This window comes from Aspergillus ambiguus (assembly GCF_047715705.1).
Source record: "Aspergillus ambiguus strain CBS 117.58 unplaced genomic scaffold BDV59scaffold_30, whole genome shotgun sequence".
Taxonomy (NCBI): Eukaryota; Fungi; Ascomycota; class Eurotiomycetes; order Eurotiales; family Aspergillaceae; genus Aspergillus; species Aspergillus ambiguus.
The window spans coordinates 255,831-280,839 of record NW_027395543.1 but is presented as its reverse complement, the minus strand read 5'-3'; the positions used below and the strand labels follow the sequence as shown (position 1 = coordinate 280,839).

Below are 25,009 nucleotides of genomic sequence, written 5' to 3'. Positions count from 1 at the left end.
CACGGCCGTTATTTTACTTAGCTTAACTATCTGATCAGAAGGAGCTCTATAGAACCTCCTAGGAGGGTGTGTCAAAAATAAAGTGTATAGTATTGACATGGTATGCCTTTCTGTCTCCTATTTTTGCCTGTGCCCGAAAACTATATTGTGCGATATGTAGTTGTAAAGTGATAGTGGCAGGAGACGAGGGGACAAAGAGCATGCATCATCCAGCCTCTAAAGGGAGAGTCGGAATATATATACAAGCAGCACGAAGCCAATTATGACCTTATCAATTGCTGCCTTGGATCTTCGGCGGCAGATGAAATAAGCGCCGACCATGTCCGAATGAAAGCATAATACTCCCTAAGTATCAGGACGGACATTCCGATGTACTGTGTAGTTCAATATCCAGAAGTAGAAACGCTTGCCGCTTTGATGAAAGCAAAAAGCGGCGCTGCTCTAATCCCATTCTGGAAAGGGAAACTGCTGCAGCTTCCGCAGTATCAAACTACTTCAACTTCGTCTCTTCCTCTCTTCACCTCCTCACCACCATGTCCTCCACCGCCAAACGCAAATTTCCTCCCTCCTCTGCCGCCAGGAAACGTGCCAAAACCTACGATGCCCGTTCTCTCGCCGTCCAGTCCGCCGAGGCCGCGCTCTCCGCCTCCGGTGACCTCGATGTCGCCTCCTACCTCGACGCCCGCGGCTTCGAGATCCGAGCCCTGGAGGCCGGCATCCAGCGATCCAAGGCCGCCCTCTCCAGTCGGGCCTTCCAGAAGGTGCCGCGCTCGCTGCGACGCCGCACCGCCAGTCACAATGTGAAGCGCGTCCCGCGTCGACTCCGCGCCAGGGCCAAGCGAGAGGTACGTCTCTCTTTCTCCCTCACTTCGCCTTCTGCCCCTCGCTGATCATGTAGATGATCGAAGACAACACTCCCACAGTGACCGCGCGCCGACGCAAGCCCTCCGAACAACTCCGTCTCCGCCTCGAGACCGCCCGTCGTCTCCAAAACCTCAACGCCAAAACGAAAGCCAAACGCGCCGCCGCACGTTCCAATCCCAATCACGAGCCCTCCCCCGGCAGCCATGCCTTCTTCATTGCCCCGCGTATCCCGAAGATCAAGAAGAATCGCCTCTCGCGCCCCCCGCCCCCCGACGCCAAGTACCGGAAACGCCAACGCCAAAAGACTTGGTTGCCCACCCACATGTTCCACGCGAAGCGCGCCCATATCACCCCCGCCAACGCTGCTCTCTGGCGCTTTGCACTCCCCCTGTCCCCCACCGAGAAGAGTTATCGTCCCTCGCATCGTGCGCGGGGTGCCCGCGGCGCCGTCGCCTGGGATATGAGCTACATGGCTACGATTCAGTTGGAGGGCGCGGACGCCGCGCTGGAGGCTGTGTTGCGCGCGGTTGGCATCAACGGCGATGAGGCCTGGGGCGTGAAGGGCCGCAAGTGGCGCGCTGGGTCGAGGAGTCTCCGTGCGTGGGTGTTTGAGCGTGGTGATCGCCGCAGGCCGATCGCCCCCGTGACGCTGGTGCGCTGTGCAGAGGCGTCCGGCGGTGATGTGGAAATGGTCGATGCGGAGGCACCGGCGAAGAAGAAGAAGGATACGAGGAAGATGTTCGTCCGCGTGCATCCGTCCGCTTTCTTGCAGCTGTGGGAGGAGCTCTTGGGCGTCGCGAAGAGACAGAACCCCCCCGTCATGGTGGAGGACCTGCGGTTTGAAATCGGCAGTATTGACATCACCGGTCCCGGGTCAACGGAGGCGTTGATCGCCGCGCTGAGGCCCGTCGTGGCGGACGGGGGCAGTTTCGCCGCGAGCAGTCCGGAGGCGACGTGGACGGCGCTGTTGGGCGTGTCGAATCCTTCATCTCTGCCGCAGAACGCGCTGCTGGCCTTCTCGGTGTCGGATCCCCGTCTGCAATTTCCTCCGAAGACACAGAGGCCGCCCTCCTCGGACGCGGACATGCAGAACCTGGCCTTGACCCTGTCCGCGTGGGACCCGGATCGCACGCAGTCCGCATCGGCGCTTTTCGACCGACGCGCCCGTCTAGCAGCGGCGCGCCAACTCCCTAGTCAAAAAGCCATCAATCGCCGTCGCGCAGAAGCCGGTCCGGGACAGTATCCGCCGTCGCTGCCCTCCGACCCACGCATCCCGGTAATGGTGCTCGCTTCTCGGGCGGGACCGCCGTCGAGGAACAGCAATGCCCCGGGCTCCTGGACTGTCCTGCTCCCGTGGAAGTGCGTACTTCCCGTGTGGTACGCGCTGATGTACTATCCTCTGTCGAGTGGGGGGAACCCGCGATTCGGCGGACTGAAGGAACAGCTGCAGTTCGCCTTTGAAAGCGGGGAGCCCTGGTTCCCGGGCGATTTCCCAGGCACGCGTGCGGGCTGGGAATGGGGTGAGCGGCAGCGGGAGGAGGCCAGACAGGCGTGGGAGGGACGCCCGAAGGGCCGCCGGGTGGAGTTTGGCAGTCTGGATCTGGGAGACGGTCAGAAAGGGGAGTTTGGACGCGGGTGGGCCTGCGACTGGGAGGCTCTTGTGCATGGTCAGTCGACGCCAGTTCCCGATGCCGACAAGTCCGGAGATGTTGCAGCTTGTCCACCGCTGGCGATTCATCACCTCACGCTGGCCGAAGCCACCCATGCCCTGGACAAGTCCGCTCCTGTGCCGCCGACGGCTCTCGTGACGGTGAAGATCTCCCTGTTCAGCCGGGGCACGCCTGTCCCTCAGGCTCGCATCTACCGTCTCCCGACATCCCATCCGGAGCTCCGAAGGAAATGGCGGGCCCTTGCGCACGAGAAACCCAAGCGCGCTGACGGTGCCAAACCCGCTACGGTGGGCGACGACGATCCCCGACAACGTCTGGCTGCCTCTCTTCTCGCCCCGGAGGAAGCCGCAACCCAGGACCATCTGCCGCTGCCGCCGGCGGAAGATGTCATTGGGTTCGTGACGTCTGGGAATTACAACCTCTCGGAGGGCAGGGGGACCGGAATTGGGTCAATTCTTCTGTCGAAGGTGCATACGGACGCCCCGAGCCGGCCGCGCGAGCGACACATGTGTATCGTTCGGGCGGCGGGAGAACGCGTGGGGCGACTCGGTTATTGGGAGTTGGTGTGACGGGACGAGGACGATGATAGACGATACCCCATCTGCTGTAGCGGTAGCGACTTACGAATGTATTATGAGACCCCAAACAGCGTGTGAAAGAACTGGTTAGCTAGCTATACATATACACAACATAACACGGCATGCGAGGCTCGTGCAAGCACGCTCTTTTCTCTAACCAACAATGCGATCCACAAACGCCTCCTCCAGCTTGGCAACCTCCCGCTTGAAGCCCTCGACCTCCTTCCAGCAGTCCAGCGGCCGCCGGTCATTCAAGCGCAGACAGCCGACGACATCAGCCTTGGCGCGGGCCACACCCTCGTCCAGGTCGGCCAGCTTCTTCCGGCCCTCGAGCTTGGCGCGGAGCTCCTCAATGTCGGCGTTGACCGTCTCGCGGCTCAGGTTGCGGTTGATGGGTTGTTCGACGGCCGCAGGCGGGGCCGGGGTGTACTCGCGGCCGGCGAAGGGGATGCGCGGCGCGTCCAGGTCGAGCGAACCGGCCGGGTAGCTGGCGGCGGAGGTCGGGGACGCATACGTCGGGGCGGTGTTGGCGGAGTCGCGGACCTCGGCCAGGCGCTTCTCGATGTCGGCGAGGGTCTGCTGTTCGCGTTCACGGAGCCGCTCGAGCTCCTGCGAGACGCGGGCTTGGATCTGAAGTTCGAGGGACTTGGCGCGGGAGGAGTCGGTCTGGTAGGAGATCAGTTAGGGTTGGTCTTTTCTCGACTGTGGCATAGGCTGGGATGACCTACCTCCGAGTTGGACTGGAGGGAGTCGACGAGGTTGGAGGAGAATTGAACGGGCGAGCCTCTGGAATGGAAGGTTAGCTTGGGTGTAATGGGCTGGAAGTAGACAGACCGAGCAGCCTGCCGCATCCGTGACCACGTCTGTGACCACATCCGGAGGCCGTACGTACCCGGAGAAAACGTGTTTGGAGCCCGCGGAAGCGTCGGGCTTGGAGCTGCCGGCGCCCATGATGTGAGGAGGGAGAGGGGAGGGAGGCGAGGCGAGAGGGTGGGAAGCAAGCAACGACGTTGATGCGGAGGAGGTATCGAGAGTCAATTGATGTTGTCGGAGTTGGATATCACGGGATTGGGTCACGTGCGTTCGTCGGTTTCCAATGCGGATGAGTTATGCATGCATGATTTGGGGATTAGGTAATCACATCCCAGTTCTGCTGCACATCTGAATTGTCCTTTCCCAGTCCGACTCTCCTCTCGTGCACTCGGCCTATACTACTAGTATCCTGGTCCTCGACTATACTATCTGCTCCTATGCACTTGTCCGACCCAATCTGATCCCGTTTCTGCCTGAACTCCGTCCCTTGTCGCTTCTAACCAGATGTTTTCACCGGGACCCACCCAGATGACAGTAGAGTTAGTAGAGAATCAGCAGAATACAGTAGAATACACAGTAGAAGGAAGATCGAAAGAAGATAGAGTAGAAAGAATCCAATGACATGAGAGCTATATAGCATAAATAGGAGACCGATCATTAAAAAAATAGATAATATAAATAATAATCTATACTACAAACAATCCGGCGAATCCGGCCGTTCCCGTTTGGCGGTGGGACGGACTGACCTCATCGACACCCGTGATCTTCTCTTCATCTTCTTCTCTTCCACTTCCACTTCCACTTTCTCTTCTTCTTCTCTCCCCTATCACCATTCTCTCCTCGACCCTCTACCTCCTACTCTCCTCTCCCATTCGTTTCTCCCCTTCTTTTCTCCTCAGTCTTCTTCCTCTCCATACTTCCTCCCCCAGCTATCCCTCTGATCGATACCCCTCCATCTACTTCGCTACGCATACCCTACTTCTCACCCATTGCATCCTTCCCCCCTCTTCCCCAATTTAGACCTCCTTCCATCCTCCATCCTCTCTTCTCTCTTCTTCTCCCCCCTCCCCATCATGTCGTCCCTCGTCCTAGACGAGGCCCAGCGCATCGCCCGCGAATTCGACTACCCCGCCGAGGAGGTCCACCGCGGGGTCCAGGAGTACATCCGGGAAATCGACGAAGGACTGCAGCAGGAGGGCACCACCCTCAGTCAGATCCCGACGTATGTGACCTCCGTCCCCAATGGCACCGAAAAGGGCCTCTACCTGGCCGTCGACCTCGGCGGCACCAACTTCCGCGTCTGCTCCATTGACCTCCACGGGGACACCACCTTCTCCCTCACTCAGTCCAAGATCATGATCCCCCGCGAGTTGATGGCTTCGGGCTCCTCCAAGGATCTCTTTCACTTCCTCGCCCGCCAGATCGAGTCCTTCCTGCGCATCCACCACAACGAGCACTTCGAGGCCCACGAGCGGCGCCGCCTCCAGGGCAACGCCGAGGAGGAACTCTTCGACCTGGGCTTCACCTTCAGCTTCCCCGTCCGCCAGATGGGCATCAACAAGGGGACCCTGATCCGCTGGACCAAGGGCTTCAACATCCCCGACGCCGTCGGCCATGATGTCTGCGCCCTCCTGCAGAACGCCATCGACGACCTGGGCCTGCCCGTCCGCGTCGCCGCCCTCGTCAACGACACCGTCGGCACCCTCATGGCCCGCTCCTACACCTCCCCCGGGGAGACCGGCACCTTCCTCGGCGCCATCTTCGGCACCGGCACCAACGGCGCCTACCTCGAGAAGCTGGACAAGATCACCAAGATGGCCACCATCGAGCACTCCGACTACGACAAGTCGACCGGCGAGATGATCATCAACGCCGAATGGGGCAGCTTCGACAACCACCTCAGCGTCCTGCCCAACACCCTCTACGACCAGCAGCTGGACGCCGAGAGCAACAATCCCGGCGTGCAGATGTTCGAGAAGCGCGTCTCCGGCATGTTCCTGGGCGAGATCCTGCGTCGCGTCCTCCTCCACATGTACCACCACGAGGCGCTGGACTTTCTGAAGCCCGGCGCCTCCGACGTCGTCGTCCCCGAGAACTCCAACCTCTTCCGCCAGTGGGGGGTGGACACCAGCTTCCTGAGTCTGGCCGAGGCCGACAAGACCGCCTCCATGGAGCCCACCAAGACCGCGCTGAAGGACCACTTCAAGATCGAGAACCCCAGCGACCGCGACTGCAAGGCGATCCAGACCGTCGTGCACGCGATCGGCAAGCGGGCCGCCCGTCTGAGCGCCGTGCCGCTGGCCGCCATCCTCATCTCCACCGGCAAGTTGGCGACCGACGATCTGGTCGACATTGGCGTGGACGGGAGTCTGGTCGAGTTCTACCCCAACTTTGAGGAATACATGCGCGAGGCCCTCCGCCAGGTTCCAGAAGTGGGGGTCGCCGGGGACAAGAAGGTACGCATCGGCATTTCGAAGGATGGTAGCGGCGTGGGCGCCGCTCTGATTGCGCTGGTAGCGAGCAAAGAAAAGAACAAGAACAAGACATTATAGAGGGGGGGAACCGTGGTGGGATGTTGACGTTGATACGAATTTTTTTTTTTCCTTTTGTCTCTATTAGTGTTTCTGTTCGTTCCTGGTGGATGTACCATATCGATGGTGGACATGGCGTTGCATTGTGCATTTCATGGAGGAGCATCCGTCCACAATATCAAGCAAATTTCCTATTGAACCTACTGATGCCTGCATTCCGTATAGACTCCCTGGCCAGAGCAGCCATGGCGTCTGATCGACATCGATCTATTGCCTGCCTGCCAGCCACCACCACCGACGCCAATAGCCCTCCTCTCCTCTCGGATGGCGCCCCATCCGTGTGTCTTTGCTGGCTTGGATACATGCAGTCGCACAGCCAATATCCTCCGCCATCTCCTCCAATCTCGGCCATCCCAGGCCCGCCACGGTGGGACAGGCGGTTTCCTTGTAGTTTGATGCCTGCCGTCGGATCGCCCTGGCTCCGGCGGCCGTTTCCTTTCATTTTCTCTGCCTGCCAGTCCGGCTGTTGTCCTCTACCTCCCTCTTCTCCTCGTCTGGTCACCATGACTCTGCCCCAAGACCGTGAGCCCGTCGAGCTGGAAGGTTCCCAGCCGGATCAGAGCAAGATGACTGCCTCAAGCGAGTCCACGGAGATGGCCTCGGACAAGCTCCCTACGTCGCAGCAGTCGACCGACAAGGAGAGCGCACTTCTGGCGTCCTCTCCAGCAGACCCCGGGGACCAACCCGAGCCGGAATATCTCTCGACGTGGAAACTGGTGCTGCTATTCATTGGGCTGTGCCTGACCACCTTTTGTCTGTCGCTGGTAAGTATAATCGAGATGCGGTCTATCCTTCCGGACTGACCCTCCCAGGACAATACCATCCTCGCCACTGCCATCCCCCGCATCACGGACCAGTTCAAGTCCCTCGACGACGTCGGCTGGTATGCCAGCTCGTACCTCCTGACCACCTGTGCCACGACGCTGCTGTTCGGGAAACTCTACACCTTCTATTCCACCAAATGGATCTATCTCATTGCTCTGTGCATCTTTGAAGTGGGCTCCCTCGTCTGCGGCGTGGCTCCCTCCTCCGTCGCACTCATCCTCGGCCGCTCCATCGCCGGTATAGGCGCGGGAGGCCTCTTCTCCGGCGGCGTCATCATCCTCGCGCAGGCCATCCCGCTCGAGCGACGCCCCATCTACACCGGCATGCTCACTTCCATGTTCGGCGTCGCGAGCGTGGCCGGTCCGTTGATGGGCGGCGCCTTCACCGATCACGTCACCTGGCGATGGTGCTTCTACATCAACCTCCCCCTCGGCGGCGTGACGTGTCTGTTCATCTTACTCTTCTTCAAAGCGCCCAAGTCGGTCAAGGACAACTGCGGCCTCCGCGACCAGCTCACCCAGCTCGACCTCCCCGGCACGGCGGTCTTCGTCCCCGCGGTCGTCTGCGTGCTGCTCGCGCTGCAGTGGGGGGGCACCACCTACGCCTGGGGCAACGCCCGCATCATCGCGCTGTTCGTCCTCTTCGGCGTCCTGGGCATTGTCTTCGTCATGATCCAGGTCTGGCAGCAGGAGCGCGCGACCGTCCCGCCGCGCGTGTTCAAGTACCGCAACGTGTGGGCCGGTACGTTCTTCCAGGCGTTCCTGGCCGGCGCGTTCTTCATCAACGTCTACTACATGCCCATCTGGTTCCAGGCCATCAAAGGCGTCTCCGCGACCAAGTCCGGCATCATGAGCATCCCCATGATCCTGGGCGTTGTCGTCTGTTCCATCCTGGCCGGGATCCTGGTCACCGTCTTGGGCCACTACGGGCCCTTCCTGGTCCTGTCGCCCGTCCTGGTGGCGGTCGGCTGTGGTCTCCTGACCACCCTGCAGGTCGACTCGGGCCACTCGGCGTGGATCGGCTTCCAGGCGCTCGCCGGCATGGGCGCCGGCCTCGGCCTGCAGCAGCCGCTCATGGCCGTGCAGGCGTCGCTCCCGTTCGTCGACGTGCCCACCGCCACCGCCCTGGTGATGTTCTCGCAGAGCCTGGGCGGCTCGCTGTTCTGCTCCGTCGGCCAGAACGTCTTCGCCAACCAGCTCCGCAAGAACCTGATGCACGACGTGCCCTCCGTGGACGCGCCCAAGGTCATCAGCGCGGGGGCCACCATGCTCCGGACCGTGGTCTCGAAGGAGGATCTGCCGGCCGTGCTGGTCGCGTACAGCCGGGCCATCACCGAGGCGTTCTACGTCAGCGTGGCGACGGCGGTCATTTCGATGGTTGGCGCTTGTTGCGTCAAGTGGGTGTCGGTAAAGGGGAAGAATGTCGACGCGCATGCCGTGTAGGCTGGTGGATGGCCCACCATCACGGCTGGAAGGGTTAGGGGCAGGAGGTGGACACGGGTAAAGGGGAGGGGTTTCTTTCTCGCTGTAAAACTTATTCCAGATCCAGTAACGCTCTATCTAATACTACACATTAACCGTATGCCCGAAATGATAGTACCTGTACTCGCTTCACACAGCCGCATACAGGCTGAGGTACACCCCCCAGATCACGCCGCACGCGCTGCCAAACACCACCCGTCGATCCACGGGAACGACCGTGTACATGAGCACCGACACGACCGGCCGGTACTTCAACCGCGCGATCATAATCGGGCCAAAGTCCTACCGTGCCCGCGTTAGTTCTGGCTCAGGCAACAGGACAGGAGACGGGATAGGGGCAGCGACAACACACCTCACAGACGAGGGAATAGACCCGCGCCCAGTTCATCCCCTTCAGGAGATTGATCAGCACGACGAACAAGACGATGTTCATGACCGAGCCCACGGTCTGGTCGAGGAAGAACTTCACCGCAAAGTTCCTGAGCCCCGACGGGCGCCGGCGCGGCCGCAGCAGCGCGGGCTTCTCCTTCCGCGGGAGGAGACCGTCCGGCGAGACGGCCGCGCTGCCGCCGCCGCCGCCGCCACTGCTACTGCGGTTCCGCCAGGTGGGAAACCCCGGGAAGGTGGTCTCGACGTATTTCTGCCAGGCGAAGTTGACAGGCACAATGATGATGGCGTAGGTGACAAACTGGAGCAGGGCGAGGGTGTTGAGCGTGAAGGGTTTCTTTGCGTAGTTAGCGCAGTCCAGCCCCCGAGAGTCAAGTAGGGGGAGTATCTTGCGTATCCGACTACGTACGTGCTCTCTATGGCGGTCTATGATCTGAGCCAGGACGTTGGAGACGGCGTTGAGGATGGTCGACTGGACCAGCGTCACGGCCAGGGGAGAGGGCGGCATCGTGGCATGCAGAGAGGCACATCACACTCGCCCGGAGCTGGCTGGACTTGCGAGCACCATGGCCATGGCCTGGAGGGGGGGGAAGCGAGGAGGTTCGTGAAGTTGTCGTTGATCATCCAGGGGCACGTGGCGGGCACGTGTCCTCCGCCCAATGGGCGTCTTGCTTAGGCCAACTATACGCAGGGACAACTGTATCTACTCCTACATCCATGAACTGCCTCATACGTGTTCTGGGAGTCGTCTCCATTAGCATCTACCTGGCCCGTACTATCACGTTCGGCCCCTGCTTCGCGCTGGTGAAATGGTCCACCAGCGCCAGATGGCCCTCGGCGTCCTCGCCCGTCGTATCCGCCTGCTCCAGGTCATACAGGAACATCAACCGCGCAATCGTCAAACGCATCTCCATCATCGCCATGCTCTTGCCGATACAGCCCCGCGGCCCGATGCTGAACGGACAGAACGCCCGCCGCGCCGTCTCGACGTCCTCGCGGGAGGTCGTCCACTCGTCGCCCGTCGTCGGGCCCCGACACGTCGCACCCTCGATCCACCGCTCGGGCAGATACGCTCCCGGCTCGCGGAAGTACTGCGGCTGGCGGTGGATGGAGAGCGTGGGCGTGCCGCAGTCCGTGCCCGCGGGGAGGAACACCCCGTCCACCACCGCCCCGCCCTCCATCACCTCGCGCGGCGGCGCCCCCGGCACCGCGGGCGCCAGCCGCAGCGCCTCGTCCAGACACGCCTTCAGGTAGACCAGCTCGTTCAGCCGCGCGCCGCTGACAATCTCCTCGACCGTGGCGAAGGCCTCGCGCACCTCCCGCGTCAGTCGCGCCATCGCCGCCGGGTGTCGCACCAGGTAGAAGACCGTCGCCGCCAGCGTGGTCGAGGTCGTGTCGCTGCCCGCGATCATCAGCACGTTGGCCTCGCCCCAGAGCTCCGCCGTCGTCAGGCCCTTGCCCGTCTCCGGGTCTTTCGCGTTGAGGAGGTAGTAGAAGAAATCCTTCTTGGAGTCGTGCCCGGCCTGCGTGCGTTCCTTGGCCCGTTCGTTGGCCTCCACCCGCGACCGCATGATGAAGTTCCACCGGTCGTTCGTTAGCCGGTGGATGAACACCTGGTCCAGGTGCCAGCTATCCAGCGGCATCCACAGGCCACACTGCGTTCCGTCAGTTGGGGGGATGTCTGGTCGGAGTGCTCGTGCGCGAACTCACCACGTAATGCCGGTTCGCCGCCCGGTCAACCAGCTCAATCATCTTCCGCCGACTGCTGGACACCAGCATGTCGAAGCTCTTGCCGAAGCACAGCTCCCCCATCACATCGTACGTGAGGTAGCTGAACCAGTCACCGACGTTCTGCACGACGCCCTTTTGCTCCTCGGCCAGGTGTGCGTCGGCCTGCTCACCGAGCGCCGCACAGAACTGGCGCACATGTAGCAGGATAACATCCTCCATGCTCTTGAGCGCGTGGTCGGAGAAGGCCTGGCTCAGCACGCGACGCTTGCGCCCGTGAACCGTCTTGTCGATCACGTTATGCGTGTTGTACACGCCCTTGATCGCCGGGAAGGCATTGTAGAAGTTGGCCTTCTTCAGCCGCTTCCCGTGCCCGTAGATATCGTGCAGGCCCTGGGCCGTATTGACGGAGACGAAGTTGGGCGCCACGCGGACGTGCGTACCGTATGTCTGGTGCAGACGGTGAAGCCACAGATGGCGGTCGCCTTTCAGTCCGTGGTACAGCTGCACCCACGGCGTGATGGACGCCAGGAATGGGCCTTGGATACGTCGCAGCGGGTGGAAGAGGCGGTTGTAGATGGCATATCCAACTGTCTGTCAATGGGTCAGTACTCTGGAGCACCGCACGAGGGAGACTCCGCTACAACATACTAATCCCGCTAGCAAGCCCACCGTCCCCAGAATCAGCCGGAACCATGAGAGGAATCCCCAGATCTCCTGGACAATCATGGTTGGATTACTCCACCAGATGACAGCCAAATGACGCCGCTCCGAAAGTAGCCGAATCCAACCGGCCAAAGTTATATCACCACTATGAGACGCCGATGGCCGGATTCAGAAATGCGCCAAAGTCAGCAATCAATCGTTTGAGTCTGCGGCCGTTGCTGGATACTGGACGAGGTCTCCTCCCGGACTTTTTATATCCTGCTCCGCTCGGCTATCCACGGTGGTCGTGTATGGAAAGCCAGTGTCATCATCCACAATGCCTCTTCATGCCTTCTACCCCGAGGTCCGCTAGAATTGGCAATGGGACTGCTACAACAGACGGGTTCTCATGACGTCTAGCTTGCGTGAATATACAACAGGGACATACCCGGTACGTCGTGTTCCCAGCATGCCAGTAGAGCTCTCGGGGCCCAGGGTCCGGCTCCCAGTCCAGCACCGTTTGTAACCGTCTCACTGGCGCTATAGTGGCCATTGCGTAGCTTATCAGCCATCTGAGACACTGCGTCTGACGGATGTTACACCATGGCGATGTCTTCGGTAGGCCCCAGGCCCCCTCAATCGCGGGATTTTGAGAGACAAAGCGGGTATTTCGAGTCACTAGCCTCGAGGCAGTAAACCCCATCTAGGAATACCCGTACAGGCCACCATCCAGGATCCACTGCTCGTTGTCGTCGCGATCGTCCTGGACCCGTCGCCATGTCTGCTTCCGCTCCTTACGCGCGCCGTCCTCCGCCGGTTGCCCATCCGCCCCCTTCCACACCGGCCGCACGAGCCCACCCGCCGCGAGAAGCGGGTTGCGACTGAACGCCTCGCCGCCCGTCTTCCTCGCCGGATCATATCCGATCTCCTCCTCTCGGGCGTCCTCCTCGGCCTCCTCCGCGGCGGCACTCGACTCGCCGGTCCCCGCAGACTGGTACACCCGCGTGACACGGCCCCCCTTGATATCCAGACTCATCACGGTCTTCTTCTTCTCCCACTCGGGCCGTGCCTTCTCCTCCATCTCGCGCATGATCCGCTGCTGCTTCTTCAAGGCCAGCGCCCGCTGCGCCGGACTCATCCACAGCGTCGACGCCACATTCGGCGTCTCGAAATCCGCCGCCTCGTCCACCACCCGCGTGCGCCGCGCATTCTGCGCTTGGAAATTCAGCAACTTGTCGCGGTGCGCCCGCGCCGCATCCAGCTTACTCCCGCCGCCGCCGCCAGGGGCAGACGCTGGGCCCCCCTCTCGATGTGCATGCACGCCCTCGTTGTGAGCGCGCATCTTCTCCTGCCCGCGCTCGGCGCGCAGCTCCCGGATCATATCCTGGATTTCGGCCCCGGAGAGTAGCGCCGCGCCGCAGAATGAGCACGGTTGCAGCCCCTCCAGTGAGCAGATGATCTTCCCGCAGCGGAGGCAGTTCGGCGCCGGTGTAAACAGCGGATGTAGCGTCGCCGCGCAGTTGCACTTGTGTGTCTGGCCCGTTCGCAGCGTCGGGTTCGTCGAGACTTCTAGCGCGGCGATCGCCGCCGTGAGATCTGAGATGTTGTTGGTGGTGAGGGATGCGGGACTGCCCTTTGCTGGGGCACCACCACCGCTGGATGCTCGCGGTGTAGACCGTGTCGCCTTGGACTTGACGTTGGGGAGGAGGTCGGAGATGACGGGCCCCGAGGCCGAAGGGGGTGGTTTGGAGGGGGGTGCGGGGGAGGGCGCGGGGGAGGTGGTCTCGCGGGCTGGTTGGTTAGTAGCAGTAGCGGTTGTGGCGGTGGTGCTCCGCGACGATGACGGCATGTAGTCCTCCTCCTGGTTAGCCTTCTTGTAGCCCCCGGCGACGTTGCCAAAGTTCTCCGGTCGACGCGGCGGTCCAGCGCTGTGGAGGGGCGGTTTCGTCTTCTTCGTTTTCTTGGAGCTGCTGTTCGGGACTGGAGCGGGTCGGTCGCGGCGGGCGCTGAAGGAGGAGACGAATTCGAAGGCTGCTGGAGAGTCGCCGAGGAGGTTCTTGAGGTGTTCGGCGCCGTCTTCGGTGGAGAGGCTGGCGGCGTAGGTGAGGATCTGGGTGAGAGAGTCTTCGTCCAGCGGGAGGAGCTGGGCGAGGCGCGGAAGGCCCCAGGAGAGGAGAGCCGGGTCAGACATTGGGATGGAGTAGGGTGGTGGAGGTGGAGGCGGAGAGTTGTCGTTGTGAAGATGATGTCGAGCGAGTCGATGCGGATGGGAACTTTCCCGTTTGGGAGATCACATGATAGCTCGTATACTCCGTCCAGACAATTGATGGAGTCAATGCCAGCAGGTTAATGTACAATCCAACCTAACATCTATCCTAGCCAAAATAGCCAGCAAAAGAAAAGCAAAGCAATAACAAAGAAGCATGCCGAGTCCCTGGTCTCTTTGACATGTAACAATCCTGTTGACGCCTGTGATGCCGAGTATATTTACGTCAAGAACGTCAAAGCAACCCAAGCAAGAGCAAAAAATAAACAATTATGTCCAAAAATCTCCCATTGATGCAAAGCCCGTCGCAATCCTATGCGTTGTCGCCGTTTGCCTCGCTCTTGATGTCCCCATCGCCTGCCGCATCCGCCGCGGCAGCCATATCGGGGGTCACCCCGTTCTTCAGCTTGCTGCTGGGGGCGGGGGGCGGTTTCTTGCCCGAGAGCTTCTTGGGCGCCCCCACTTTCTTCTTCTTTGGAAGAGCGGACGGCGTGTCGTCGTCCAGCGGGCGTTTCGACGGCGCCGATGACGGCGTGCCGTTTCCATTCTCCAAGGGCGTCTTGTTGCGGTTCGCCTGGCGACCGGACAGCCCCAGACATCGGTCCAGGTGCTGGGCGACTCGCGTCACCACGAAGTAGCGTGGACAGTTGGGGCATTTGACCGTCGGGAACGAGACCTTCTCCGGGGCCGCTTGCTTGAAGGACCCATCGGGAGTGGTGGGAGGACTCGACGCAGGCGTGTTTGACGTGTTGGTCTGTTTCTTCTTCTTCGGGTTCAGCTTGTCGGTGGCAAATGGATTCCCATGCACGTCATGGCCCGGTTTGCTGATCATCGGCTGCTTCTGACAGTATTCGCGATACGGATCTGGAGGGGGTCGAGCGCCGACCCCGGTTGTCGGGTACAGCAGCCGCGGGAGTCGACAGTCCGGGCAAATGATCTCCTTCGTCGTGTGCAAGGGATTCCCCTTGAGATACACCTTCCCATCCTCAAAGACCGCCCCGTCGGTCTCTACCCGGAGATCCTTGAGCTCTTCGGAGTCCGGATTGATCGGACCGGACGGTTTTCCACCGGCCTCCTCGCGCCGCCGGGAGGCTTCTTCTTCGGCTTTTTGTCTGGCTACCACGACGGCCGAGCGCATGCGGGCGACTTTCTCGTCGCGGTGGACTTTGGCGACGATGTCGTGGATGATGTTATAGAAAGTATCATTGAGGATGTCGCAGGTCTGGGGGGGATTAGTGCGGAGATTGGGATGGTGGATTGCGGTCACCTACTAGTTTTGCAATAGTCCCCGTGGGAAACGAGCTTCCCTTTGCGTTGGCTCCGTTTGACTCGCCCATTGTGAGGCTGGATGGGTGTTGAGAGGTTAACGATGTTGGAAAGACGAGAGGCCGGAACCAATGGAGTGAAGGCCGATTCCCAACTCGGCCTAAGGATACCAAAAACCAAAAACTGTACGTGGAGGAGGTTCCTACACCCGGACTTCACTCCATATATCTGTCTCGGACGGGGTTGTTGGACTGGGTCGAGTTGATATGCGGGTCTGGACGGCAATCGGCAAGGACCGTCAGCGGCACGAGCGGGGAAATCGACCCAAACTAGAATTCGAAGAAGTGCCCGGAGAGTGCGTTATCCATCTGTTAGGGAGTGTAAGGAATGATCCTGGATGGAGACCAGTGTCTGCAGTGTCTGGTAGGGAGTTAGCGAAGTGGAGGACTCCAGGGGGTCGAACGAGGGCTCACGAGAATCTATATAGAGCGAGAACAGCAATGCGGAGGGAAAGAGAGAGACGGATGAAGAGAAGAGGGGGAGGAGAGGGGAGATAGAGAAGATGGGGAGAAGACGTGGGAGTATGAGAGTATGAGTATAGGAAGAGAGAGAGAGGAGAAGAAAGAGGAAGAGGTTGGCAGTTCCCGACCGCCCGCCCGATCTTATCTTATCGCCATCTCCGCGTTGGGCTGTTTGCGGTCACACTTCGGCTTCATCTCTCTCTCTCTCTCTCTCTCTTTTACACTCTCCCTCTTATATACGCTCTCTTACACACTGTCTTCACCATGGCCTATCATTTCTTCTCCAAACACCATCCCTCCAAATCAGCCTCTTCTCCTCCTCATTCCCCCCCTCATCCCTCCTCGCGACCTCCACAGCCTCTCGTCCCTCCTCCATCGCAAGCCTCCCCAGTCGATCTCGCCGCCAAATACAAGCCTCCGTCTAGTAAAGACCCTTCTCTGCATCCTCCGGCATACCCACATCCGGTGGAATCGGGCTATCAAACCCCCCATCCGCATGTTACCATCGAGACCGTCCGCACCGCCCACATCCCGTCTCTGACGCGAATCACCGGTTTACTCCTACCGATTCGCTATCCCAACTCTTTCTACACGGCCACGATCACAGACCCTGTGATCGCATCTCTCTCGCGCGTCGCCATCTACCATGACCACCCCGTCGCCGCGGGTCCAGCCGCAGCCCCCACGCCCTCGGGCTCCAGCGCCGGCAGGGACAAGGTAATCGGAGGCATTCGCTGTCGACTCGAGCGGCTTTCGCCGTCCAGCACCGACATTTCCCAGTCGCAGACATCAACCATGTCGACCTCCCAACCGGAACCCACCAATCTCTACATCCAGACCCTGCACCTCTTGTCCCCGTACCGCGGGTGCGGCATCGCCGCCTCCCTGCTGAACGCGCTCCTGTTTGCGTCGAACCCGTCGGCCACGGGCTCCCGTGCTCCTCCACACCCGCTCTCGGACCTTGTGAAACATTACAACATCCGTACCGTCACCGCGCATGTCCACGAGGCGAACGACGAGGGACTCCAGTGGTACGCTGCGCGAGGGTTCCAAGTCGAAGACGGCGTGGTCGAGAACTACTACCGGCGGTTGAAGCCGTCGGGGGCGAAGATCGTCAAACTAGTTCTTCAATGGGACGGAGAAGCTGACGGTCACCCTGTCAAGGCCTCCGACGACCAGAACCAATCCCAGGGCCACGAGGACGGAGACGATGACGATTGGGAAAAGGTCGAAATAGAAGATGGAGATGAACCCGAGGACCATCGGGTCCAACCGGTCACGGAATCGCGACTCCTGGATGCCGACGATGGGTCGAGCAGGAAACGAAAAGCCAATGACGAACCTCAGCGACCGTGATCTGCTCGTCGGCCCTGCAATGAACTCCTATGTTAACTCCTATGTTTGAGATTACCCTATACCCTACCGAGATGTACAGCTTTTTACACAATTCTACGATGTATACGTTGACTATGTACCGATCCCTTGAATGTACCCTGCATATGGTCACTACCAGGTCCTAGTCCTTCTACTGCGCACCCTGGAGATTACGCGTCATCCGAGTCTACTGCATACTTACGGAGTAAGTCTACTCCAAGGCAGCTAAGCTGTTTCAACCGATCTCCTATCCCAATGAAAATCACCGGTATACCGAATGATCGACATCATCCATCTATCTACTCCCACCTCCCACGGTCCGCTCCACCGCAAACCTTGTCGCCAAGGCCTCCACATCCTCACAGGCTCCGAATTTCTAATCCGCTATTGCTTTAGCATCGCACTGCCTCTTGGCAGAATGGAGCTCTCTCTATAAATAAAGGCCACCCTTCGACACTCCCACAATTTTGTGGGGAGATTGTGGGATCCGGGCTTGTTCGTTTTTCCGCTATCAAAATGCGCCGTCTATACGGTACCTTGAGGGTCAGCTCAAGAGTGGATCGAACTTCAGGACGCACTCTCTGGCTTCCTCAACAGGGATCACCGTGTGTGCTTGAGGAAAATGATCTACACTGGTGAACAGTCCTGGCGAGGACGTTCTCGGGTGAGTAAACGCTTTTCCAGTGCAGCGTGCAGATGGCCTGTTGGAATCCCGTCAAAGGGTGCCTCCGGGAACACATATAAACCCCAAGGTCTTCAGCATCTCAGGCCCAATGGAACCCATCTCTCAACATCATCTTTTGTCTTGATTGAGCTCGGCCACCATGAAGTTGACCAACGTCTTCAATATTACTCTCCTCGGAGGCGCTATGCTCTCGCTTGCCCATCCGGGACATCACGAAGAAGCGGACTCTCCCAACGTGAAGGCCTACAAGAGGAGCGTCGGCAACAGTCTAGCAAAGTGCTCTGTGCAGTTTGAAGCCAATGGAGTCCACAGTCGGGCAGAGGCGCGCCGAAGAGCCGTAGTTGAAATGCATCGTCGCCAGCTCCAAGCCCGTGACACCGACGCGGTGCTGAACAAGTCCCACCTGGCCAACCATCCCGTGTCGCCATCCATGCCAGCCGCTGAGATCTTCAAGGACTCGAGCCAGAAGGCCTGCCTTCTCGGACCGAGTCCCGAGGGCGAAACCGGCCCCTACTGGATTCCCGGGGAGAGAGTCCGCTCTCATATCCGCGAGGGACAGCCCGGAGTGCCGGTGCTCCTCGAGCAGCAGTATATCGATGTGGAGACCTGCCAGCCTATCCCTGATCTGTACGCGGAGCTGTGGGGCTGTAATGCCACGGGGGTGTACTCGGGCCTGGTGGCAGATGGCAACGGGAACTCCCAGGATCTCGCCAACCGTGACCGGACATTCCTGCGTGGCGTTCAGCAGACCGACTCGGACGGAGTCGTCACCTTCGATACTCTCTTCCCCGGCCACTACGATTCGCGAACCACTCATTACCATAACATTGCCCATTTCCATGCCCACCGCCTGCCGAACAACACCATCGCCGGTGGAACCGTGGGCCACGTCGCCCAAATCTTCTGGGACCAGGATATGATCAACAAGGTCGAGTCGACCTACCCGTACAATACGAATGATATCCCGATCACGCCCAATGCGGTGGATCGGGTCGTCGGCCAGGAGACAGAATACAGCGACGCGGATCCCATGCTGAACTACGCGTATCTCGGTGACAGCATCGAAGACGGGCTGTTTGCCTGGATCACCGTGGCCGTCAACCTGTCTGCAGTGCACTACCCGTACTACACAAATGTGTATACGGCTAATGGAGGAGTGGCGATCGAAGGCACCTCTGACGGAGACCCTCGTGCCATTGATGGTGGCCTTCCCCAGAGTTCTGCGGCCTGATGCGGAGATGTGAAGGAGCACTACTCATTTGTACATCTACACAACTGTACACAGACAAGCTAGACGCAATTGAAACATTAATATAGAGATAGAGAACGTTCCACATGTGGCGCAGGTGAAGAATGAATCCAGGGTATCGCTATCGCAAACAAACGCCAACATCAACAGATTCGTACACATGGACCAGGCTGAAAGACTTCAAATGTTGTAATTCTCCGCATGCAAGAATATCTCGTCCTTGGACGAATCGGTCAGCACTCGCTGCTGAAGCCGCGCCACCGAGTCCGACACCGCGACTCTCATACTAGGAGGCCCGCAGACAAAGACACAGGTGCGACGGCCGAACGACTTCGCGTAGTCATTCAGCAAGTGCGGAATATCCGGCCGGACATAGTCGATGCGCCATCCGTTCCGTCTCTGCAGCGGCAACGACGCAAACCGCGTCACCGGCTTCATCGCCACGGGCGACTGCGACTGTGACTGGGACTGCGACTGCGACAATGACGACTGAGAGAAGCCAAAGTCAAACGGCGCCTGCGCAAGACTATGTTGGCTACTGCCGACGTACGTCGACACACTGTCCGTCGAGCTCCCGCTGTAGTGACGGCTGGAGTTGAAATGCGGCGCGATGTAGGCTTGGGGCAAGGCCGTGATGGCGTCTTCGTTCTCGCGACGGAGCTGCTTCTCCATCTCGACATCGCCGGCGGCCTCCTCGCGGATGAACGCCGAATTGCGCTTGTCGAACCCCTGCAGCGTGTCGTAGATCTTCTCCTGCACGACGTCCCGGTAGAACTGGGCATGCTCGGGCTGACCCTGGCCGTCCTGGCCGAGCCCGGTGAGGAAAAAGTGGCAGTGGACGGAGCTCGGCGGCGCGTAGTCGCGGCAGATCCGCAGCTCTTCCTTGAACCACTCGATCGACTCCGGGTTCCGGAAGGACCAGATCACGCGCACCGACTTGGTGACGGCCGCGCCGTCGCGCATCTTCTTGATCAGATACAGCAGCTGGCTGGCGATGGCGGTGATGCCGCTCCCGCCGGCGACGAAGACCACGTCGTCGAAGGCGGCCATCTCGCGCCGCATGCCGCCGTAGGGCCCTTCGAGGAAGGCCGTCCACGTCTTGTAGGGGCCGTGCTCGAGCGCCTTGAAGAAGACCTTCCGCGTGAAGCCCCCGAACGGGCGGAAGACGAGCGCCAGGTCGCGGTACTTCTCGCCGTACTCGGACATGAAGTCGTCGCTGCAAAGTGAGGCGATCGTGAACGGGTGCCGTTGGAACCAGGCGATCCCGGGCATGCGGAGGTAGACATATTGCCCGGGTTTCCAGCGCATGCGCGTTGCCACGGTGACTTTGATAGCGTTTTGCGGGAGGAAGGTGATGGCGGACTCTTCCCCGATCATGAACGACAGCCGGAAGGGGTTGGTCCAGTTCAGGTAGTAGAGTCTCACGGCGAAGGAGAGCAGCCAGATCGCCAGCGTGGCCCAGAGATAGCTCCATGACGAGAGGAAGTTCTTGGTATGCCAGAAGAGCATCGCCAGGAAGACGATGGCGACCGGCTGGTGCACAACGAGAAAGAGCTCGTACATCCGGGAGCGGAGGAAGGGCAGGGAATGGACGCATAAGAAGATCAGCGGCACCAACGCGGCAAACCCAGTGCCGTAGATGTAAATGTTGCGGGGGAAGTATTGCTGGTAGTAGATGAGCACGCCATGCTCCCACACGGGCATGACATAGAACGGGACCATGTGAATGAGGCTGAGGAAGAGACAGAGATAACCGGCCCATCGATGGAGGACGTTGAGCCGTTCGTGGCCGATACCTGTCAACATTGTGATGAAGTTCGCGCGGGTGCTCAATGCCACAATCCAGGGGATCATCGCGACGGCGATCATGCCCGCACGGATCGCCAAGGGAGGAGACCCGATCGCAATGGACGAGTAGTATAGCGGCTGGGGGAGGAAAGAATAGAGAGTCACAAAAGCCAGAGCTGCGAGAACGACCGCAGAAGCACCCAAGGAGGGCAACACGACGCTCACCGGACCCAAGCGCAGCACCGGAAGAGGTCGATAGAACAGCCATCGCACAAAGGCGATTGTATTATTGAGAGGCGCGATCGTTGAGACAGAGGACTGCTGCTTTCTATCTCCCGTCAGAGTACCTGGCGCTGGGAAGAACTGGGCAGTGGAGCTGTCGGTGGCTGCACTGGGAAGCTCGTATTCATCCTGTGGGGTGCCAGCAGAAGGCGATGATATCGTAGGATTTTCTTTATATAACGCGATCCGGATCTTGTCTCCCCAGGTATGGTAGAAGCGAATGACGGTTACAATAGCGAGAAGGACGACTGAGAAATACGTCCAGCCGAGGCCATATTTGCCCGCCTGAGACCACGGGTCTCGTTGTCGCTCGGCGATCTCTGGCGGAGTGGTCGATGCAGTGATCGGAATGTTAATGCGCTTCGCAAGGGAAGCTATAGGATCCCATGCTGGCGACATTGCTCACTGTTGTGGTAGAGAGCGTGCCTCGTGGGTTGTATGTGGGGTGAACAGCAGGCTATCAAGCCGTCCACGGCTCAAAACACATCCATAAAACGTTTCACACAAGCAATAGCATTCGACCGACAGGATCTTGCTCAATATAGGAGCACTTGGAAACAGAGCTGGAAGCAGACCAGAGACAGCCGATCGGCCTGGGCGAGACGGCCTTGATAGGCGATCACGCACGACGGAGCGAAAGAGGGGTGAAGATGCAGAGAGCTTAGCATTTTTCCGGTCAACAGCAACAGCACCTCGTTCATTGGATATCACATCTCTGGCGGGGATGGACTCTGCATGTTGACGCGAGCCAACGAGGGAGAACAAGCAGACAGAAGAGGAGGGTTGCCAATCACTGCCGGCACTAATGCAGGATCTTCAGCTTCGTCACCTGCAAGCCCCCGTCATCCCCGCCTATTGGCCCCAACCGTCTTCTCCCGGGCGGTTAATCTGGGCGTACGATTTGCTGGACGGTGTCTGACCTCTGTGCCTTGGGGGAGGGAGTAAGACAGTCGGCCGGTGGTGGTCTGCCGAGTATCCGGTGGCGGTCCAGATATAGTTCGTTATGGGTTCGCAACAGACGACATTGGTCTACTCCAGAGAACTATAGAACTATGTACATTACCAAAAGTCCTCCGAGTTGTTCTGCTCCTCCACCCAGAGAATCCTCCTCGCCAAGGCTGTTGTCAGTCCGCGATTACCAATGCGAGCTCCTGTCCGGCCTATACTACAAAAGTGACCAGCAGGGAACCCTCCGTCCTGTTCCTGAGACAACAGGAACTTCTCCAAGTCCATTCTGTAGAAGCCTGGCTCCAATCCGATTTCCTGGCACGCTGCTACCCGCAACGCAAGAGAGAGTGCATTTGTAGGGATATTGATTCGTTCAATGAGGGCCTCTCTAATAGAAAGCAGCCGGTCCTTCAACGCAAATCCTTCACATTCCTTGTACAGTCGGGCGACAAAGTATAGGAAGGATTCTGGTGTAGTGTAAAACCGGTCTCCATACAAACATGCTCGGTTCTCCAAGCATTGGACGACCCAGTCCTCGGTCTGTTTGATGCGGGAGTCACCACCGCGACCAAAGCGGTAGAAGACCCTCAAGATGTTGACACAAACCTCTGGGTTAGTTCGTGGCCGATCATTGCAGAAGTATGTCTGCATTACCCCGTCTGGGCTTTGGTTCGTGACCATTTCGTCTAGAACTAACTGGACGTTTGCAACTTCGGACAGATCGCTCTCTGCAAGAGCGAGGTAAGCCGTAGATGTCGTGTCTGCATCTGCGGGAAATTTTCTCGTCGTGAGGATAGGATCTTCGTAGAAGTAATTCCAGAGGCCGCTCTTGACGGTCGTTAGCATAGAGACATCCGTGGTTTTATCTGTACCGTTGATAGCCCGCCCGCATGGGTGAAGCTTCCCAGAGGGAAACTTGAAATAAACTAGGCCTGCATTTTGAGTGACCTCCAATATCAGAAGCTGGGCAAAATTGTCTCTGATAGTGATGTCGGAGCCTTCCACAACACTATGGTGTTTTCCCCTGTTGGCTTCCAAGTATGCTTCTGCCCTCGATATCGCGTTTTGGGAGAGATTCCGCAGTGTTTGACAGATGGTGTTAACCGATGAATCGTCGGTCAATAGGAGACCCTGAACACCAATTGAGCGCACTGAACAGATGTTCTCCGCTTGATCGTCGACCATAATCACTTGCTTAGGATCACATTCGATCTTGTTAACAACGTACTTGATGAAGCACGGGTCAGGTTTCCGCATGCCAACATGCCCTGACACAAAAACACCATCGAACAATGTCCAGGGTAGTTCCAATCTCTGCACAACTTGAAAGTGTTCCTGTCCGGTCGTAAGTTCCACAGGACGGACATACGATGGGGCGAGTCCTACCCGCGATATATTTGACATAACATAGACTCGAAGGCTTGGATTTAATTTCTTCAATTCTTGAATCAGTTCTACCATTGAAGTCTTGATAGTCAATGATCTTTGCGCTTGATCGAGGCCTTCCATTACATCCGAGGGTCGTTGATCAATCATGCGGCCGAATACCTGAAGGTCGTTAGCAGGCAACATCATAGGGAAATAGAGTACAAATACATCACACGCCTGATCAAGGGAGATCAGTCCCCTGTCTAGGTTGTACCAGGTCTCGGAGTGCATGATGATGCGTAGCTGGCTTGATGACAGTGTTTTGACGCTGTGGGGATCCCAGTCTAAGAGGACACCCCCAAGATCAAGAATAAGAGCTCTGAATCCAGACAACATTTTCACTGCCTGCAGGTGTCCCTAGCGATGAGAATGCAAGCTGGAAAAATGCTATGCAGAGGGGTCTAGGTATCTTATAACTCGCGAAATTATAGTTTACAACAAGCATATGCAAACAAGGAAACTCTCAAACGTACCAATTCCCCATCTGGCTTGGGGAGCCCGACAGCTTAATAGTTGTGAGTTTGAGATGTCCGAGTCTAGTTTCATATAATGTCATACTACAGTATCCGTAGGCCATAGCCCGGGATGACCCTCAATCCTCGCCCTGCGAGCCTGCTGGCTTAGACAGATAGGACATCTCCGAATTGTAACTTAGCTTACTTTGACTTCCGCTCGCTTGAACATGGATACAGTCGGTTCATAACATCAGAAACATCAATGACGGCTATATTTTCCTTCGATCATGATATGTACACCCAACCCATAATCGAATACCTCCCGAATCTTACATCACCGTCCCGTGAGGCAGACGCGAGGAGCAATCATAGTCTAAGTGTCCTCTTCGCCATCGTATTCCACAATCCCAACACCATTCACGTCGGCACAGCCCACCTGTATACAGTAGTTAGCATCTCCATGAAACATTCAATACGATCCACATACATATCATTTGTTTGCAACCTCCTATCCTCTCTGTGGCTGCATTGCAGTACGGACACGGCTTGGCGATCTCTGCAATCATCCGCATGCTGAGAAACTCTTCGCGGTTAGTGTTCACCCAGCCGCGCCTTAGCCCTGGCGCCCGCGGCGCTGTTCCAGGGGCCAGTATGTCTCTGCGTGGGGGCCTTGCTGCACTCGATCTAGTCATTTCCTCATACTCCGCACACGTCAGCCCTTCGTGCCATGCAGTGTTCCGGTGGATGAAGCACGTCCGGGTCCCGCATGAACCACATATGACAACCGGGTCCTCTAGCCCACCGGCATGGAGTTGTCCATAACCACAGTCCGGTCTGATACATGTGACAAACTCAGCGTCCTCCTCTAGGACCTGCCAGGTGCGCATGCGATCATAAGTTCGGAACGTCTCCGGGTTCGCCCAACAGCGTACTTCATCGTCTGAAAGCTGCTCGTGGCAAAGAGGACATGTCACAACGCACGTGTTCGATGCGGCGACTTGGGCGTTCAAGCTCTGCCGAAGACACGCCAGGCAGATTTGCACGCCAGGCATTCCCGAATGGTCACAGCCAGCTGCGATGGGTGAGTCGGGGTAGCATCCGTCGTCCAGTTGTCCGAAGCACACGGTACATGTTAAATGTCTCCGGTGTGGAGCAGGTTGGCCAC

At 58.6% G+C, this 25,009-nt stretch overlaps 13 protein-coding genes across 13 annotated transcripts; 5 read left to right on the top strand and 8 right to left on the bottom strand.

The window, feature by feature from the left end:
• The first annotated feature begins 507 nt into the window (after positions 1–507).
• BDV59DRAFT_184071 (ribonuclease P/MRP protein subunit POP1) lies at positions 508–3,185 on the top strand. Its single transcript, XM_073690627.1, has 2 exons — positions 508–845; positions 899–3,185. The coding sequence occupies exons 1-2, from the start codon at positions 534–536 to the stop codon at positions 3,101–3,103; spliced, it is 2,517 nt and encodes an 838-aa protein (XP_073545496.1). The 5' UTR covers positions 508–533; the 3' UTR covers positions 3,104–3,185.
• A 1-nt stretch (position 3,186) lies between these two features.
• On the bottom strand, positions 3,187–4,128 carry BDV59DRAFT_184070 (Mic19 family protein). The gene is made up of 3 exons (XM_073690626.1): positions 4,005–4,128; positions 3,841–3,898; positions 3,187–3,778 (listed from the first exon to the last, which is right to left on the bottom strand). The coding sequence occupies exons 1-3, from the start codon at positions 4,061–4,063 to the stop codon at positions 3,266–3,268; spliced, it is 630 nt and encodes a 209-aa protein (XP_073545495.1). The 5' UTR covers positions 4,064–4,128; the 3' UTR covers positions 3,187–3,265.
• Positions 4,129–4,878: 750 nt separating this feature from the next.
• Positions 4,879–6,775, top strand: glkA (glucokinase glkA). Its single transcript, XM_073697311.1, has one exon. The coding sequence runs from the start codon at positions 4,999–5,001 to the stop codon at positions 6,475–6,477; it is 1,479 nt and encodes a 492-aa protein (XP_073545494.1). The 5' UTR covers positions 4,879–4,998; the 3' UTR covers positions 6,478–6,775.
• A 244-nt stretch (positions 6,776–7,019) lies between these two features.
• BDV59DRAFT_194851 (MDR family MFS transporter) lies at positions 7,020–8,783 on the top strand (the record flags this gene model as incomplete). Its single annotated transcript, XM_073692462.1, has 2 exons — positions 7,020–7,280; positions 7,329–8,783. The coding sequence occupies 2 exons, from the start codon at positions 7,020–7,022 to the stop codon at positions 8,781–8,783; spliced, it is 1,716 nt and encodes a 571-aa protein (XP_073545493.1).
• Positions 8,784–8,796: 13 nt separating this feature from the next.
• Positions 8,797–10,003, bottom strand: BDV59DRAFT_90365 (uncharacterized protein). Its single transcript, XM_073697310.1, has 3 exons — positions 9,619–10,003; positions 9,175–9,546; positions 8,797–9,104 (listed from the first exon to the last, which is right to left on the bottom strand). The coding sequence occupies exons 1-3, from the start codon at positions 9,715–9,717 to the stop codon at positions 8,952–8,954; spliced, it is 624 nt and encodes a 207-aa protein (XP_073545492.1). The 5' UTR covers positions 9,718–10,003; the 3' UTR covers positions 8,797–8,951.
• BDV59DRAFT_90346 (cytochrome P450) lies at positions 9,928–11,830 on the bottom strand. Its single transcript, XM_073697309.1, has 3 exons — positions 11,589–11,830; positions 10,920–11,531; positions 9,928–10,864 (listed from the first exon to the last, which is right to left on the bottom strand). Exons 1-3 carry the CDS (start codon positions 11,664–11,666, stop codon positions 9,971–9,973), a joined length of 1,584 nt encoding a protein of 527 aa, XP_073545491.1. The 5' UTR covers positions 11,667–11,830; the 3' UTR covers positions 9,928–9,970.
• Positions 11,586–13,967, bottom strand: BDV59DRAFT_209631 (C2HC5-type zinc finger protein). Its single transcript, XM_073695430.1, has one exon. The coding sequence runs from the start codon at positions 13,771–13,773 to the stop codon at positions 12,286–12,288; it is 1,488 nt and encodes a 495-aa protein (XP_073545490.1). The 5' UTR covers positions 13,774–13,967; the 3' UTR covers positions 11,586–12,285.
• Positions 13,968–15,298, bottom strand: BDV59DRAFT_90338 (SGF11 family protein). Its single transcript, XM_073697308.1, has 2 exons — positions 15,120–15,298; positions 13,968–15,070 (listed from the first exon to the last, which is right to left on the bottom strand). Exons 1-2 carry the CDS (start codon positions 15,183–15,185, stop codon positions 14,162–14,164), a joined length of 975 nt encoding a protein of 324 aa, XP_073545489.1. The 5' UTR covers positions 15,186–15,298; the 3' UTR covers positions 13,968–14,161.
• A 601-nt stretch (positions 15,299–15,899) lies between these two features.
• Positions 15,900–16,991, top strand: BDV59DRAFT_204197 (GNAT family N-acetyltransferase; the record flags this gene model as incomplete). Its single annotated transcript, XM_073694406.1, has 1 exon — positions 15,900–16,991. One exon carries the CDS (start codon positions 15,900–15,902, stop codon positions 16,989–16,991), a length of 1,092 nt encoding a protein of 363 aa, XP_073545488.1.
• A 648-nt stretch (positions 16,992–17,639) lies between these two features.
• On the top strand, positions 17,640–19,024 carry BDV59DRAFT_90332 (intradiol ring-cleavage dioxygenase). The gene has a single exon (XM_073697307.1). It carries the CDS (start codon positions 17,834–17,836, stop codon positions 18,923–18,925), a length of 1,092 nt encoding a protein of 363 aa, XP_073545487.1. The 5' UTR covers positions 17,640–17,833; the 3' UTR covers positions 18,926–19,024.
• BDV59DRAFT_184057 (putative metalloreductase transmembrane component) lies at positions 18,979–21,750 on the bottom strand. Its single transcript, XM_073690625.1, has one exon. It carries the CDS (start codon positions 21,410–21,412, stop codon positions 19,124–19,126), a length of 2,289 nt encoding a protein of 762 aa, XP_073545486.1. The 5' UTR covers positions 21,413–21,750; the 3' UTR covers positions 18,979–19,123.
• Positions 21,751–22,055: 305 nt separating this feature from the next.
• BDV59DRAFT_209625 (HAD-like protein) lies at positions 22,056–23,966 on the bottom strand (the record flags this gene model as incomplete). The annotated part of the gene is made up of 4 exons (XM_073695429.1): positions 22,056–23,296; positions 23,348–23,509; positions 23,552–23,706; positions 23,948–23,966. 4 exons carry the CDS (start codon positions 23,964–23,966, stop codon positions 22,073–22,075), a joined length of 1,560 nt encoding a protein of 519 aa, XP_073545485.1. The 3' UTR covers positions 22,056–22,072.
• A 199-nt stretch (positions 23,967–24,165) lies between these two features.
• BDV59DRAFT_184055 (BRcat and Rcat domain-containing protein) lies at positions 24,166–24,863 on the bottom strand. Its single transcript, XM_073690624.1, has 2 exons — positions 24,332–24,863; positions 24,166–24,280 (listed from the first exon to the last, which is right to left on the bottom strand). The coding sequence occupies exons 1-2, from the start codon at positions 24,729–24,731 to the stop codon at positions 24,174–24,176; spliced, it is 507 nt and encodes a 168-aa protein (XP_073545484.1). The 5' UTR covers positions 24,732–24,863; the 3' UTR covers positions 24,166–24,173.
• Between the last annotated feature and the right edge of the window lie 146 nt (positions 24,864–25,009).